This window comes from Zalophus californianus, chromosome 11, assembly GCF_009762305.2.
Source record: "Zalophus californianus isolate mZalCal1 chromosome 11, mZalCal1.pri.v2, whole genome shotgun sequence".
Lineage (NCBI taxonomy): Eukaryota > Metazoa > Chordata > Mammalia > Carnivora > Otariidae > Zalophus > Zalophus californianus.
Genome location: NC_045605.1, coordinates 104,559,742 through 104,572,613, shown reverse-complemented (window position 1 = coordinate 104,572,613; position 12,872 = coordinate 104,559,742). Strand labels below are relative to the sequence as shown.

Below are 12,872 nucleotides of genomic sequence, written 5' to 3'. Positions count from 1 at the left end.
CTGACAGCCTTTCAGTGAAGTCTTTTGCTGCTGAAGAAAACCAGGAACACCCACTGAGACTATCCAGAAACTTATGCAAATCGCTCCTACCCTTCAGATCAGGAAACTCCATTTCTCCACTGTCCCCCAGAAGCGCTCTGGAGGAGGCTGCCAGAAGACCACCATGACGTCACCGAACTGAAGACCACCCGGGACAGCTCTGCTCTAGCTGACGCCAGCCTGGTCTCTTCTTCCTGCCTTCCCATCCCCATCCGACCCCCAGGGCTCTGTTCTCTTCCGGGGGGGGGGTCCCTCCTCCATGTCTGTCCTGTAAGTGGTGCCAGTCCTCAGGGCTCCAACCTCTCCCTTCGGCCCTTTTCACCCCCCATGCTCCCCAGGGCGTCCTTCACACTCAACAGTATGCAAACCCACCTCTACCCCTCTGCTGAACTACAGACCCTCCCCCTGCTGGGAGCCTCCACCTGCAAGTCCAAGGGCACCTGCACCCAGCACATCTATGCGGAGCTGATCGCCTTCCCGCCCACAGCTGCTTCTCTTCCTGCCTCCCCCACCCAGCCTGCGCCCCAACCACCTGAGCTAGAAACTCAGGCGTCACTGCACAGCTCCCTTTCCCCTCCACATCACGTCCATCCCTCCTAGGCACTCATGAAATCCTGGAGCTTCTTCTCTTGAAACATCTCTCCAGACCATCCCCTCCTCTGCAACCCCACAGCCTTTGCCTCCTTCACTTCCGAATCTTCCCGGGCTGTTCCAACAGCCTCCCAGAGGGCTCCTGGCCACCCTCCACTTCTTCCCCAACAGCAGAGCCAGAGTGAGCTTTCTGGAACTCAAACCTGACCCTGTCACCCCTACCCAATGCTTCCCTACAAGCGAGAGCAATGTTCCTTTCTCATTCTTACCTCAGCTTCGTACAAAGATTCTGGGGTCCCCTCCCAGACCTGCTGAAACAGGACATCCAGGAGAAAAACCGGGACTTCTTGCCCTAATCTTTAGTCCTCAGACATAATTCAGCATGTTCGCAAAACACTGATCTAATGATTCCCAAAGTGCTGTGGGACTCATTTAAAAAAGCTGGTTAAAAATCAAAGCCCAGGCTCACCCCCTTGGGGATTCCAATTCAGTGGCTGTTGAATGTGAGAGATTTGTCCAGAGGACCCTGCATTCTGGCCACCTGCCTCGACTATGATAACGGGGGGTGAGAATTCCTCCTTCACAGTGTAGCTGGGAGGCTAATGAGACAGCTTCTATGTCTACATCTGCTTCTCCGCTTCCCTCCTCCTTTGACACAGCAGTGAATGTGAGGCCGTCCGGGGCAGACTCTTACAGACTCGGAGCCCCCCTCGTTCATCTTCCCATCTGTTCCCCACAGCACAGAGGTCTGCGCATGACCAGGACTTCCCCCAGTATCTTTGGGAGTTTCCATGTCTTCATTTAATTTTTGGTTTCTTCATTTTCTATTTTAAAAACAAATATGGGGTGGGGGGGCTTGTGTGGCTCAGTCAGTTAAGCGTCTGTCTTTGGCTCAGGTCATGATCCCGGGGTCCTGGGATCGAGCCCAATATAGGGCTCCCTGCTCAGTGGGGAGTCTGCTTCTCCTTCTCCCTCTGCCTCTCCCCCTGCTTGTGCTTTCGCTCGCTCTCTCACCCAAGTAAATAAAATCTCTAAAAAGAAATGTTTTTTTTAAATATGGAGAGATAGAGTTATGTTTAATGGGTACAGTCTCAGTTCAGCACGATGGCGTCCTGGAGGTGGATGGTGCTGCTGATCAGACCACAGTGTGAATATACTTAATGACAGTAAAGTGCACACCTAAAAACAATTAACATGGTAAATTTTATGTTTGTAAAAACTAAACTCTTCCTCCGGCAGTCTTCGCCACCTCAGCAAAGGCACGTCCAGTCTACCCATTGCTCCGGCCAAAACCTTATCATCTTCCTGAATCTTCTATATCCAGGGCCCCCCTAGGCTACTCAGCACCCCAATGTGAAATGGGAAAGGGCTTTTAAGAAAGTGAAAGTCTGGGGCGCCTGGGTGCCTCAGTCGTTAAGCGTCTGCCTTCGGCTCAGGTCATGGTCCCAGGGTCCTGGGATCGAGCCCCGCGTCGGGCTCCCTGCTCCACGGGAAGCCTGCTTCTCCCTCTCCCACTCCCCCTGCTTGTGTTCCCTCTCTCTCGCTGTGTCTCTCTGTCAAAGAAAATCTTTAGGAAAAAAAAAAGAAAGAAAGTGAAAGTCTACAGTGAACTGCAGACACAAAATGAAGATGAGGCTCCATCTGCAGTGACACCATGACACCAACCGGGTGGAAGGAGAAGCCAGAGGCAGAGCAAGAGAGAAACAGGGAGGGCTGGAGTCGGCACCCTGGGAAGGAACCCGAGGGTGCGGAGTCTCAGGAAGAGGAGAGGTCCGGATCAGACAAGGGCCAGAACCCAGAGGTGCTAGTAGGAGGGAGAAGGGCTGTGGCATGCAGAAAGAGCCGAGGCCCAGCCGGCTGGCTGCCAAGTGTGTCTTCACAGGAACTGTGCGTTCGCACCAGATTGCTGGAGCACATGCCTTCGCAGCCCTTGGCACAGGTGCGGGGCAAGGGAAACCGAAGTGAGCAAACGTGGACGGGGCCTTAGCTGGGGCATCTAGGCCCTGGACCTGTCCCCTATACCAGGACCCCTTTAGAGGCCCAGGCCCCAACCCAAGCCCCATCCTGCAGGAATCAAGTGTTCCCCAAGGGCTATGAGGCCAACGTAAGGATCAAGACTGCAATAGAAAGATCCAACAGAAAATCCCGTGGGTCTACCTGCAAAGTCAGTGCACATAGCTCCTCCACAGCTGTTATCCCGGTAGGTCTACTAAGCTGCAGCCGTAACAATCCCCCTGCCCCAAGCCTCCCTGCTAGCGGGACAGCCAGTGAGTCGGCAAAAACCAAAGTTAGACCACACTCACTGCTCGAAAACCCTCCAACTCCCATCCCACTCCCTCAGACCCTATGTGAAACTAATCTTAGCCAACATCTGGCCTTTGCCCTCGGCTCCTGGGAGGTGATCTTTAAGTCCCTGGAATGTCCTGATAGAAGTGTTTGTCTAGGGCCTTCAGACATCCATCCATCAGTCTAACAATGTGATTTATAAGAAATGCTTTGGGACGCACGACCTCTGGGGGGAAAGTGGACACTCAAGGTCAGCCACGTGAGCCCCAGGGAGAACCCTGGACACCAAGACTCAGGTGAGCTTGCTTCCCTGCTTGGCCACATTGTGTGTTATAAACAAGGTCTTGGGTCCAGGGCTCCCCTGGGAGAGGACAATCCACTGGGAGCTTCACACCTGGAGCGCCCCGATTCCACCCTACGCACCCTGTCCTCTGGTGGAAATGTGTATCCTTCCGCTATTAAAACACCATAATCGGGCACCTGGTGGCTCAGATGGTTAAGCGGCTGCCTTCGGCTCAGGTCATGATCCCAGGGTCCTGGGATCGAGTCCCGCATCGGGCTCCTTGCTCAGCAGGGAGTCGGCTTCTCCCTCTGCCTCTCCCCCTGCTTGTTCTCTCTCGCAAATGAATAAATAAAATCTTAAAAAAAAAAACAAAACCATAATCTTAGGACTTTCCTGAGTTCCGTAAGTCATTCTAGCAAATTACCCACTGAGGATGGTTTGGGGCCTGGAATTCACAGCTGGTGTCTGAAATGAGGGCAGTCTTGTCATGCCCTCAAACTGCCATTGGCCAAATTCTTTGTGACCACCTTACTCTGACCTTGATGATCTGCCCAACCCCTGCCAACCAGACCTCACCCCCACCCCACCCCTCCAGTAGGGCATGTCCCCGCCCGAGAGCACCAGAGAGCCCCCTTTCCCAGCCATCTGGCAAGGGAAGACCCTCCCTCAGGCCTTTCAGTCAGAAGTCACCTCCTGGGAGAGGACACCTCTAGCCCCTCCGCAAACTCCCTCCACCCCAGGCCCCTCCCTCTCTTCCTGCTTTACTCTTTCCCCTTGGCACACTATCATATCCATGGCACTCTAAATTGTATTCACCTTCTTTCTTCTCCATCTCCTCACTAAACTGTAAGCCCCAAGGAGAGCAGGATTTGGTACTTTGTTCCCACCTGTAACCCCAGGACCGGAAACAATTCCTGGCACGTGCTGAGTACACAGGAGATTCCTGTTGAATGAATGCCCTCTAGTATCCTTTAGAAGTACCTCTTGGAAAAACCGGCCACCCTGCTCCCACTCTTTCCCCCTGAAAGTCTGCAAAAACAAGGAAACCTGACCACACTTGGCTGGAGACCATTGCTGAGGGGGCTAAGACCCAAGAGAGGGGGTAAGACCCAAAACCTCCAGGAGAGGGCGCCTGGGTGGCTCAGATGGTTAGGCATCTGCCTTCAGCTCAGGTCATGATCCCAGAGTCCTGGGATCGAGTTCCGCATCGGGCTCCCTGCTCCTTGGGAGCCTGCTTCTCCCTCTGCCTCTCTCTCTCTCTCTCTCTCTCTCTGTCTCTCATGAATAAATAAATAAAATCTTAAAAAAAAAAAAAAAAAAACCTCCAGGAGAGGACCCTGGCCCAGATGCTAGTCCTAGCCCTGACACCACGTTGTTGTCTGCTTGAAAGGCCCCTCCCTCTCTAGGCTAGAGCAGGGGCAGGGAACTCTGGCCCGGATCACTGTGAGCAGGCCGAGGAGGGGGACGGGGAGGGGGGCCCTCATCACTGATGCAGGTCCGGGGGGAGGGGAGGGCGGAGGGGGAGGGGTGCCCCTGCCCTGACAAGAGAGATGGAGGAAGTACAAGACCTCACCAGGCAGGAGTGACTTTTATTTGAAGCCAGAACAAACTTTATCTGGGGTTTCATCTGTAATCTGTGGCAGTAAAAAAAAAAAAAAAAAAAAAAAAAGGAAAAGAAACCAGGACCCAAATGGCCTGGGGAGGGGAAGGGTGGTGGGTCCTGTCAGGCCACGTAGGGGAAGCGGAGTAACAGCCCCTCGTAGGGCTTTAGGTTGAGGTGCTCCAGCTCCAGAGACACACCCTCCTCACGGCCTAGATCAGTGCTGAGCAGCAGATCGGCGGTGGCCGGCAGACTGGCGGTGGCCGGCAGACCAGACGCCCCCAACCTGGCAGGCTGGTCTGTATCCCCGAAGTTGAGCACTACCAGGAATCGCTCATTCTGGTCCCAGTGGCGGATGTAGGCAAAGAGGTCAGGCCCCGAGGAGAGCACGTGGAAGTCTCCGTGGAGCAGAGAACGCTCCTTGCCTCGCTGATCGCTCAGCCTCCGGAACAGGGAGAGGAGAGAACCAGTGTCTTCATTCTGGCCCTGCAAAGGATGGAGATAGCAGGAAAAGATAAAGGGTGGCCCCTGGGTGCAAACTCCTACAGGTCACCTGCCCACCCTCTACTGAGCAGGCCTGGCCCACCCAAAACCCTTACCTTTACGGTCATGTTGGTACTTCCAGGTCCTGAGGTGTTGGGGAAGCTGGATTCGTCCCAGAGCATGAACGGAGCCTTCGCAGGCTGAAAAGCAGAGAAAACAGGACTTGGAAAAGGCCTGGGCCTGCTCTCCCTTCTCCTCCCGTTCCCAGCCCCTCGATGGAAAACGTCCCCCCGTCCCTCTGGCCCTGCTCCCTTTTGCACAGGACTGAGAAGCACTGGGTACCTTTTTTCTATTTTATCATCTAACTTCACCACCTCCAGCTCTTTTGTGCACTGCTGTATCCCTTGTGCATGGCATAGAGGAATTACTCCCTAAAACCGTGGAATAACTGAACAACCAGTTCTATGAACATCAGCTGGGGTGCCAACCTCCAACCCGATGGCTAAAGCTGAGCCAGTGCCTCCGTGCGCTTACCCCGATCACGGCGGGGGCTGCCGTGCAGCTCTCGTACTCACCTGGGTCCTCCACTAAACTATGAGTTGCGGGAGGACACAGAGTGCCCTGAATGCGTGCATGCATGAATAAAGGAATGAATGAACCCACGAACGGGTGAGTGATGGCTCCCATACTGGATACCTACATCAGCGGTCAGCCACTGCATTTTAAAAGAGGCCCTCACTGAGTCCCTACAAGAAAGGCAGTACCCTGGAAGAGACGATCAAGGCGGTGGCAGGGAAATGACTCACCGAGGCCACACAGGGACTGATTAAGGGGGCTGAGCAGGAATCAAATGCAGTTCCACCCCAGGCCCACATCTGCTTGCTGCCATCCGCACAGTCCCCAGGACAGAGAAACACAACCACCCCCCCAACCCCGGCGCGTGGGGAAGACAGCAAGCCGTACCAGGCCAGGCAGGGCAGCTACCTCCAGGCCGATCTCATCTCCGTAGCTGAAAACCGGGGTGCCGGGCAGGGAGAAGAGTAACAGCTGGTAGAGGCGGAGCAGACGAGCCGGCACGAGGGCAGTCAGGAACCCCGCCTGAGACAACTGCAGGAATGCACGCACTGAGGTGAACCCCAAAGCCGGCCTCTGCCCCCGTCAGCCAACACCCCTGCCTCCAGAAGGCCTCCCCCGGCGCGCTCTCCCCCACACTGAGGTACTCACGCTCCAGCTGCACCAACGATGCTCAGTGGCGTTCAAATACTGGGTGACGAGGAACTCTGTGTGCTCCCCAGTGAAATCAGAGCTTGCCAGGTACGAGCTCGTCAACAACAGGTCCTTGGCGGATCCAAGTAGGCTCAGGATCTGCTGAAGGTCAGAGAACTCGGTCCCTGCAATCAAGAGCCTGCACAGAGCAGGGTGCAGGGACAAGGTTGGTAAAGAATAAAAGAATGCGGCGCCGGGGTGGCTCAGTCGTTAAGCGTCTGCCTTCGGCTCAGGTCATGATCCCAGGCTCCTGGGATCAAGCCCCGCATCGGGCTCCCTGCTCCGCGGGAAGCCTGCTTCTCCCTCTCCCACTCCCCCTGCTTGTGTTCCTGCTCTTGCTGTGTCTCTGTCAAGTAAATAAATAAAATCTTAAAAAAAAAAGAACAAGAAAAGAATGAAGGTGAAGAAGTTTCTCCAGGCTAGGAATTCCCCCGTTCCTGGGGCCTAGCACTCAGCCGAGGGGTTCCCACAATGAAGCAGAGTTGGCAGGGGAGGCCTGGCACCTACCTATCTTCACTGAAGCTCTTGGTCATGTTCTGCCACTCGGCCAAGAACAAAGATGCATCCTAGAAGAGAAAAAAAGCAAAGTTGAGGAGCAGGGAACACTACCAAGCCCTGGAGAGTCCCTCTGCTCTCACCCAGGCTCTGCCCCTCACGTGGAAAGGGACTTACCGTCAGATTCTCTATGTTCCGAACCTGGAACCCATCTACACCGGCCTGCAGCCAAAAACTCAGAGCATCCTACAGGGAAGGGGGCAAAAGAACAGGGGAAAGGTATCAATACCCTGACTCAAAGGCTTACAAAATCCAGCCCATGTCAAATCTTGCCCAGGACGCACTTCCCCATGACCTTGGGAGAGTCACTTGCCTTGACCGGCCTCATTTAACCACCGCTATCATAAAGGATTAGCGTTCGGTTCCCTCCCTTTGTGAACTATCACTGATTCTTAACGCTACAGCATTTCACTTCTCTGTTCCTCCCCAGGTCAAACGACACAGCTTCACCTTTGGACACCTACAGGAAAGGCCCAAGAGAAAAAGTATGTTCGTAAACATAACTTCATTTAACCCTTAGCATGTGTGGAATGCTAGTATACTCAGGTCAGAAATGAGGAAACCCTCTCAGAGCCGCAAGGAAGCATGCCAAAGACCACCGTCAGCAAGCAGCAAACACGGGACCGAAATGCTAGCCAAGATCCCACCGCAAGTGTCCTTACTCCTCTCCCAGTGTCCTGAGGCCTGGGGAGGGTAGGAGGAAGAGAGCAGGTCAGAGCAAGGCCAATGATGAAAGAGTGAAATTCAAAGTACAGCCCCAGGGCAGTCTAGATGAAGATTTGAAAAGGAGTCAGCTCTGCAGCACAGGCCCAGGCCTGAATTCCAAGCAAGCGGGGGGCGGGGTGTGAAAGAAGAACATGGTGCCCCACCCCCACAGCCCCAGGCCCTGTGCTCTCTCCTCTCGTCTCCATTTTCTTTTCTTTTTTTTTTTTTTAAGATTTTATTTATTTATTTATTTGACACAGAGAGAGTGAGCGAGCACAAGTAGGCAGAGTGGCAGGCAGATGGAGAGGGAGAAGCAGGCTCTCCGCCTGAGCAGGGAGCCCGATGTGGGGCTCGATCCCAGGACCCCAGGATCATGACCTGAGCCGAAGGCAGCCGCTTAACGGACTGAGCCACCCAGGCGCCCCTTGTCTCCATTTTCATCTGAAGCTACCAGGCCTCACGCCACACCATCTGAAAACACGCCTTCACCGATAACTTTAAGAGATTTTTTTTTTTTAAGTAAGCTCTACCGCCAATGTGGAGCTCGAACTCACAACCCTGAGATCAAGAGTCACATGCTCTACTGACTGAGCCAGCCAGGCACGCCTGTCCCCCCCATCAATAACTCTTAAAGGGTCTTCCAGCAATCAGCAAGGGCTGAACTGGATGACCCCAAGGGTCCAGTGGAAATGCTGGGAGTAAAGCATTCTACCTCAGAATCACGAGGGCCAGCAAAGGGTCAGGGGCTGCTCCATTTTTATTCTACCCCTGCTGAACTCGTCAGTGTCCTAAAACACTGGCATTAGGAGCTCGGATGACAAAGTCCCATTCTCAGCCTGCTGAGTATAGTCTGCTCCTATACCTTCATTCAGGGAAAGCAGATTACAGAAGTGAGACTACTTGGGACCTCAAATCTTAAGCACAGCAAACCCCTCTGAACCTTAGCTTCTTCAGTTACAGCAGAGAGGATGTCAGGGTCCTTGTGTGGCCACAGAGAAGTTTAGAACACACACAAAATACCTGGCATAGGCCCAGACACATAAGACCACAATGCTTACAATTTCAGACTGGGCTCCACTCCAGAACACATTAAACAAGAGCTGGGAAACCAGACAGAACAGGAGTCCCACAGAGAAACGGCTTCCTCTCCCAAAAGGAAGAAAAATCAAACCCAGACTGACATCTGAGAAATTCCTTTCCTGGCCCTATGACCGTCAGAGTCAAGGAAACAATCACTGGCCAGAAAAGGAACAAGCAAAAAGGGGGGTGCACAGTTGGCCTGCCCTCCTGCCTGTGTGGGAGGAGCGCGCCAGTTTGGCTCCAAGGAGCAAGGGTCCCCTCAGCTGGAGCCAGGCTAGGTTTACAGGGCTTGCCAAGAGGATCAACACAGCCCCAACGCCCGGCTCCCACCTGCCATCAGCACCAACTCACTCACCTTCATCTTGGCGGCCACAGAGTTGATCTCCGTGGGGAGGAACCACGAGTTCTGGCCCCTGTAGTTGGGAGTGAGGTCCAGAATGACCCGGATGCCTGGAACAATGGGGGAAAAGGTAGTGGTGAGAAAGACTCTGGGGTGAGGGAAAAGGGAGAACAACAAATACTAGCCAGTAGACTACTCCCTAGGTATTACATGGCACAAACGCTTCGATTGGAACCCCACTTCAGATCTTCTAGGGCAGAAGGCACATAGTGTAGTAGAGAAGGCCGAGCTTTGGGGCCCTGGGCTCCCCACCCCCAAAGGGAACCCTCTGATTTTATTTGGGTATTTTTCTCAAAAGGATCTGCTCCTCTACAAGTTAAAAAAAACCACTGAATTAGGGATGCCTGGCTGGCTCAGTCAGTAAAGCATGTGAGTCTTGATCTCAGGGTCCTGAGTTCAAGTACCACCTTGGGCAGTGGAGCCTACTTAAAAAATAAATAAAATTAATAAAGATAAACCACTGAATCAGGAAGCTGACATTTTGCAAGTAAGGGCACTGAAGCCCAGAAGTTAAATGGCTGGACACACAGCAAGTAGAAAAGTCTCTGAGCCACTTGACAAATTCATCTTAGGCTGAAGACTAGGAAACCTCCCCTGTGCCTGCTTTAGGAAAACTCAGAGCCAGTCAGGAGTGAACCAAACAAAAACCCTATCCTGTCTTTACTGTGGCCAGAAAGCCAAGCCCTTCTCAGCTGCTTCGGCGTCAACTCCAGGACACCCACTCTTTTTCTTGGCCAACTGCAAGAGATTGTCAAAATCTTCCTTGGAGCCAAAAGTGGGGTCGATCTGTTCCAAGTTGGTCCCCGCGAGGTCATCCTTCTGGTTCTTGTGAACTGGGCCCAGCACAAAGCCCTTCACCTTCAGGGAGCTCAGGTAATCGAGGTGCCTCTTTAGGCCTGAAACCGGGAAGCAGGGTTAAAGCGGTTAAAGCGAAGCGCCCCCGAGGCCCCTGAACAGCCCTAGTCTCCCCTCTCCCCGGAACTAAGCGTGGGGCCGGGGGTGAGCCTGGATCACGACACTCAGGAGTTGCTGACGTAAGCTGCCCAGCACATTGCTTCAGAAACGTCAGCGCCCGGCTTCCGGCGCCGCAGGGGGAAGGGAAGACGCTGAGTCAGCTACCCTCGCGCAAGAGGGAGTGGGGGTGGCTTTCTTCAAAGAAAGGAAGGAGAAGCTACGCCCCAGGGTGCGGGGACGACTCCGGGACGGGCAGGCGGTGGGGGGACAGGATCAGGGCCGGGGGCCGGTCAAACCAAGGGGGCGCGCACAGAGCTCACCCGCTAAGTTGCCCCCCGCGGGGCCCTGGAAGGCCTGAAGGTCGCCGATGCGGTAGAGGGCGCCCTTGTGCCACCAGCTCTGCGCCGGCAGCTCGCGGCAGCGCGGGGCCCGCACGATGATGACTACCGCGCCCGCCAGCATGCCGAGCCAGCCGAGCCAGAAGAGCACCAGCAGCGCCCAGCGGGTGCGCACCCAGCCGGGTCTGCCCGCCACCTTCAGCAGCTCTTCTTTGGACAGGCCGGTGAACTTGGCCGCGGCCGCTGCCTCCGCCTCGTCGTCGGCCACCTTGATCTTCACCAGACCGTTTTTCTCGGCGCCTCCCGCCACGACCACGGCCATGGCCGCCCCGGACGGCGCGTTCATCGGCTGCTTCTCGGTCTCCAGCTCGTTCAGCTCCACCTCCTTCAGGTCCGCCTCTGTGTCCTGGCTCATGGTGCCTGCGGAACCGGCGACACGATGCAGCCTGCGATCAAGTGGTGGCTGGACTCCTGCCCCGACCTCCCGCCTCACCTCGGCCTTGGCACCGCCTCCCGGGACCAGGCAGCCCGGCACAGCTCCGGCGACTGAGTCCGCGTCTGCTGGGGGGACTGGCTCAGCCTCCGGGATGAGGCAGGGGAGCCCCGCCCCCGCCCGCCCCTTAAAGAGGAACGGCCCCGATTGCTCTTTCTGGGACCGCTCGCCAACCTGTTTGCCCCTAAGGTTCCTTCCAGCGGGACGCTGAGAGGGCTGAGCCCCGAGCCACCTTTAGGTGGGCGGGGTCTGATTTGTCCCGTCCCCACGAGGGGACGGGGAGTGGCAGTCCAGCAGTGCGGCGGTCCCGGGGCCCCTCTTCGCGCACTCCGAAGGTGGGTGACTACCCCGCAGCCGTCCTCCGTCTTTCCTAGGCCCAGGGCTCAGGCCACCGCGTGGTGGTTCCAACTTCGCACGGCCACTGGCGCTCTCAGAGCCAGCCAAACTCAGCTCCTCTTTCTCCGACCTAGCCTAGTCTCCTCAAGCCTCTGGGACTTGGCGCTAGACCTCCGCTTCCCCGCCGGGCTTACACGTCCTTCAAGACTCATCTTGAGTCCAGTTCAAATAATTCATCATGCAGCAACTATTGAGCACTACAATACTTTGCTTTATTAACTTCACTGAATGAACTCTAACCCGGTGTTCTCCGTGATGTTTTAAGATGAATCTGTTCGGACAGGAGAGTTGAAGCTGACACTCCCGTCTTACCCCACCCTACCCCCAGTTTCTGGCCCCAGGATGTCGGGCAGCAAGGCATCCGACATCCAGAAGAGCCTCAAGCGCCTGGTGGGCAACCTCGGGCCTGTAGCAAACATTCCAAGGTTGGGCCTCAGTTAGAGGCATCCACCATTTTCCTACAACAGACCAGACTTTTCCCCACTTTGCAGGGCCTCCCACAGATTAGCCCAATCTCCCCAGGGTGCCAGGGTTCCCCCCCACCCCCCGCCCCCCATCACTTCACTGTGCTAAGCCTTGGAGGCCGCTACAGAGGCTTTAAAGACAACCTAAGGGGCGCCTGGGTGGCTCAGTCATTAAGCGTCTGCCTTCAGCTCAGGTCATGATCCCATGGTCCTGGGATCAAGCCCCACATCGGGCTCCTTGCTCGGCGGGAAGCCTGCTTCTTTCTCCCTCTCCCATTCCCCCTGCTTGTGTCCCCTCTCTCACTGTCTCTCTCTGTCAAATAAATAAATAAGTAAAATCTTAAAAAACAAGACAACCTAACTTCCCTCCACAGAGATCCTGGGATGGAGGGTAAGTGGGGCAGAGACAAGATTCATAGCAGGAAAATAAATAAAGATTCATAGCAGGGACTGCTGGACAGCATGGGGTGCAGACACTCAGGAACTTCTTGTTCCTGACCAGTGCCAGCCAGGTTATTTTCAGAGGAGCTGAAGGAAACAAGTTCTCTCCCTCTTCCACCTGGGCCTGAAGCCAAGTATTTGGAAGAAAGCAGAGGCCAAGATCTGAAGAAATAGCAAACAGAAAGGGGGGCCAGAGGAGAGCCAAGGGTGTGAAAAGACTCATCTTTTGCCATCCCCTTTCTGCATGCCACAGCCCACTCCCCACCCCCACCCTGGGAAAGCCAGAACCAATTCCTGGAGGGAAGCAGGCCAGGGGGTAAAGGGTGGAGGTCACACCGGTGTGCAAAGATGATAGTAAGTCCAAGGTGCCCTGGGCATGGCAGATAAGTGCCAACCAGAGGCTCTGAACAGACTTTATCCCAGGGTGAAAGCTCGAGGTTGAGAACTGGAGTCAGAAGCTCTCCTTGAGATGGTCCAAATAAGAACCCTGGGAACATA

At 55.0% G+C, this 12,872-nt stretch overlaps 1 protein-coding gene across 1 annotated transcript; it reads right to left on the bottom strand.

The window, feature by feature from the left end:
* Window positions 1-4,771: 4,771 nt before the first annotated feature.
* On the bottom strand, window positions 4,772-11,214 carry SLC3A2 (solute carrier family 3 member 2). Its single transcript, XM_027580933.2, has 9 exons — window positions 10,563-11,214; window positions 10,011-10,184; window positions 9,244-9,338; window positions 7,221-7,289; window positions 7,056-7,114; window positions 6,507-6,687; window positions 6,246-6,389; window positions 5,399-5,482; window positions 4,772-5,285 (listed from the first exon to the last, which is right to left on the bottom strand). Exons 1-9 carry the CDS (start codon window positions 10,993-10,995, stop codon window positions 4,923-4,925), a joined length of 1,602 nt encoding a protein of 533 aa, XP_027436734.2. The 5' UTR covers window positions 10,996-11,214; the 3' UTR covers window positions 4,772-4,922.
* Between the last annotated feature and the right edge of the window lie 1,658 nt (window positions 11,215-12,872).